Source organism: Condylostylus longicornis, unplaced genomic scaffold (genome assembly GCF_029603195.1).
Source record: "Condylostylus longicornis isolate FDR11 unplaced genomic scaffold, ASM2960319v2 ptg000092l, whole genome shotgun sequence".
Lineage (NCBI taxonomy): Eukaryota > Metazoa > Arthropoda > Insecta > Diptera > Dolichopodidae > Condylostylus > Condylostylus longicornis.
Genome location: NW_026578060.1, coordinates 150,002 through 154,166, shown reverse-complemented (window position 1 = coordinate 154,166; position 4,165 = coordinate 150,002). Strand labels below are relative to the sequence as shown.

Genomic DNA, 4,165 nt, shown 5'->3' with positions numbered 1-4,165 from the left:
GCAGCTTATTAAATGCGTTTTTTTTTAGGGTTTTTGTTCTTGTACAATTTTACATATACAAGTAACTGTTTTAAGTGAATTTGCATTCGTGGTACCAAGACGAGGTAATAAAATTTAATGCAGAAATCCACTTAAATGCTTTTCAATGTTTTGTGTTATTTTTTTTTTTGTTTGGATCCAAACAAATGCATAAAATGTAATTTTATGTAGCATGACGAATTTGAAAATGTGAGAGTTTACGAACCGCAAGAAAATGAAAATGAAAGGAAAAACAAAGGATTTTGAAAATTGTGCCCTATAGAATGAATGAATCTATTTTGTTTTTCTATAATATTTCATCTGGGGTCTCTTTGTCATTCTTTTGTTTAAAATAGTAAAAGATGAGAATAGCAGCTATTCTACTGAAAATTTTCTATAAAATCAAATAAATTTTTCAAATGTTATAAAAATATGCTGTACAATATTTTCTATTTTACAATTCTAATGTACGTATGCTGGACATGAACTCATTTTTCTCATATTCCATGTAAATTCTTTATTGTCTCCTTTGAAAAAATCATATTATGCAAGGAAAATCTTTGGCGTGGTCAGCATAGAATATATTTTTTAGGGACATGTAAGAATCTAATCTATAAAATTCCAGTTACGAATAAAATTTCTGGGTACATCGGTAGTTATACACATTTTTTCTATATCACACTAAGATTTCTATACAAAACAGCTTGGTGTTTTATTATATTGCTAGTTGTTATCCTTGGAATTAAGGCTATTGTTTATTTTTGACAAAAACCTCTTCTTGACAAAAATTGTTATGCAACTGGCACCCAGAAGATGTCTCTGACTTCGCTTTTTCTAATGGGACGCTACTCAAATTTGTTAAGTAATGTTGATTAATAATTCTTACTTGACATATCCAATTAGAAACAAAAAATTTAAGGTCCTTAAATCTATTGCTAAGCGTATTTGATGATTCCATTAAGTGAGTTGATTGGAACACGTAGTAATGTTAAGTAAAATACTTTTGGTGAAAAGCAGATACATTTCTTCACCTTATTATTTAGGCTTAGAGAACAAACAAAGATTAATATAGTGATGGTTAGGTTAGAAATTGTTAAGTTTTAATTCATATTGAAATAAATTGAATTAATGTATCACCAAGGATTGGGTTAGAAATTGTTACCTTTCAATTCATATTTTTTCATGGCAAGTTATTGTTCTTTTCTTCACAAACACAGGAGTCAGCAGCGGTACTCTCATTATAAAGTCATGCCATTTTTATTTTAACAAGAATGTGAAAAGTATTGTTCAAAAAAGTTCAATCATGTTATTTTAAACGATGTGTAATTACAAGCCATATAATTAACATATAAGTAGGCATATCATAGAACTTGCATGTAGGTAGGATTTCCGGAATGTTTTAAGAAGTAACACGCAACATCTTTACAATTTTAAATTCTAAAATTTAGTTAGTTTGGGCCCAGAATACTCAAACTTTTTGACCAATAATTTGCAAGTAGCAAAAACTACATACACTGCCTCATTGGACCTCCTGAAAAAAGTTCATCGAAAAGTTTATCGCAGCTCTTTTACATAATCTGAAAACTTCAATAATAAGAAATTAAATATTTCTAAGAAAAAGAGAAACAAAAAAATTACTGTAATATTTTTTTCTTTAATTAAATATATGTAAATATATGTACATATATATTTTGATTTTATAGCTCAGACATATTTTGGAAGACAATTCTTAAATCTAAATCTATTTCTAAATCACTATAATTAACTTAAGATTAATATTTACATTATTATTTAAATCACAAAAATTTCTAAACGAACACAATTTGGAAGAATTTTTTATGCGATTTTAAATAAAATATTTTTCTTGTAAATTTTGAAGTCTAATATTTCTCTCCGAATAATACAACTATATCACCAGACGTATGTATTTTAATAAAATGCGAGTTCCTTAATTAAAGCTATCTTTAAATAAATATGCAATACGATATTTGAGGTCGAAATGGGTATTTTTTTTATAAATGTTGATTGGCTTTTTATGCTTGAGCCCATCTATCTGACAGTAATAATTCATTTAATTTTGGTTTAATTTCAGCTGAACATGGTCCTATGGGCATTACTGTCGTATTGACTGACGTCCAGAAAAATGTTCCTTCAAATGTTTTCGCAAAATGTACTGGTACATAAGTTTCATCACGTGGAATTGGTACAACATGCATTTTATCATTTGATCTATAAACACATATGGCATCATTTTCTTCACATTTTCTTAATTCATTAATTAATTTTTGCTCCAAGATTTCATTTGCTAAATTATCGTATTCTTCTTCTTTATTCTCAAAACAGTTGTTAACTTTTTCCATGTCTTCCAAAGACGAATTGTACTTGTTATCCAAAATTTCGCAAAGTATACTGTCATTACAACGTTTCTTTTTCAGCACACGCAAAAGTGGCTTTAAAAATTTTCTCAATCCAGTTAAAGATTTTTTTTGTCGTTTATCCATCATTTTTTCCCAAATATTTTTTTATAAATTTTTTTGATTTTATTATTTTTAAATTTTGAGTGATTTTTTTCTTAATTTTTAAGATGTTTACTGCTTCGTGTATATTTTAAAACTAATTGATCCTTAGCCTTGCACTTTTACTTTATAGATAGCAACGTGCAGTATAGATATGACCTTTTCGAAGAGAATGAGAGATAATAATAATTAAATTTTTTTTCTTCTTTTCGTTTACTCTCAGTTTATTGTTGCACTTTGTAAAATCTCAGCCAATGAAATACGAGAAAAAGGGTAGGTGTTTTTGATGCAAAAATGTTTACACTATCTTGTTCAAACATGTTATAATAATATAAGGTATAAGGTAATATTTTTTTTGGATAAATCATAAAATTAGAGAAATATTGATATATGAGTTTGTGTGTAAGACGAAATATTCATTGTTTTGATTGAGATTTTTTAACCTACACTATAGTTATACATATACTTATATGTACATATGTATGTATGTTAATGCGTGAATAGTTCAAAGTATATGTATAAAAGAATTCACATTAAACTTGATTTTTAAAATCTCTTGCTGGTCTGTTATTGGAATATGTTTATGAACTGTTTGTGTGCCTGTGATTTTTTTTTTTAATTTTTAAGGCTAAATGAAGCGAAGTAATCTTTAATAATTTTGTTAACTAGGTTACGTTGATAGCATGTTAAGTGAAATGACCAAAATTTAATATTTTGCATATTAATGAAACAGGTATTCATCCACCCCCTTTACTTTCTCAAATAGGTTTGCTTAATATGTAAGCGACCAAAAGCGGAGATCTACACAATATTATGGTTAAAGTGAGTTTTAAATCACGAAATGTGGTTTTACCAATACGTGTATTATGAATCAAAGAATTTAAAATTTAAAAGTCATCTATTCCGAGATAAATTAAAAAATTTATTGCGATTTCTAACTTGTGATTAAGCGTTTAAAAAACTGTTAAATATTAAGGGCTTAAAACTTCGAATTTTAGTACCTTAACCTTAGGCGGTATGGCTTTTCCGTCTAATATTTTTCTTGAAAATTTAAAGTTGAACATGACTTTAAGCACATGTGTACGTACAAGACTGTAATTGCCTGGTTAAACACAAAGTTTCTTGATGTCAAATAAAAATTTTCAATGAAGAAATGTTGAAAAAATATTTAATTGAAGAAATTTCAAGATTAAATTTGTTATTTTTAAAAATTTAAAGAAATTTATGGAATACAGAGTAATCGGCAATATTATGAGTTTTTCGGTTATTGTAAAAAATTTACAATAATTTCATGTTGAAAACAAGACTGAACATGATTCTTAACTCAAAATTTTTTTTCAATTTCAATTTTTATTACGTTTACATGATATTGAAAGAATAAAAGTGTATTGCGTTTATCATATTTGTGGCTCACTAATGCTCTTATTTTACAAAAAAGATGTGAATGTGTTGTAAATTCTGATTATAAATATGACTTATTTCTGCATAGGTTCAACGTAGAAGGTGAGTTGAGATAGCGAGGTGGTAAGCGAGCAGGAGTTTCAAATCCAAGGAGTGACTTTTCGACTGCAACCAAAAAAGTAACATAAGAGTTATGTGGATATTCAGACACCATTTGAGAATCCTCAGAG

At 27.4% G+C, this 4,165-nt stretch overlaps 1 protein-coding gene across 1 annotated transcript; it reads right to left on the bottom strand.

Annotated features, from left to right (window-relative positions):
* Positions 1-2,051: 2,051 nt before the first annotated feature.
* On the bottom strand, positions 2,052-2,522 carry LOC129613829 (enhancer of split malpha protein-like). Its single transcript, XM_055528120.1, has one exon. It carries the CDS (start codon positions 2,520-2,522, stop codon positions 2,052-2,054), a length of 471 nt encoding a protein of 156 aa, XP_055384095.1.
* Between the last annotated feature and the right edge of the window lie 1,643 nt (positions 2,523-4,165).

Coding starts and splice junctions, on each gene's coding strand:
- LOC129613829 (XM_055528120.1), bottom strand. CDS start 2,522: ATGATGGATAAACGACAAAAAAAATCTTTAACTGGATTGAGAAAATTT.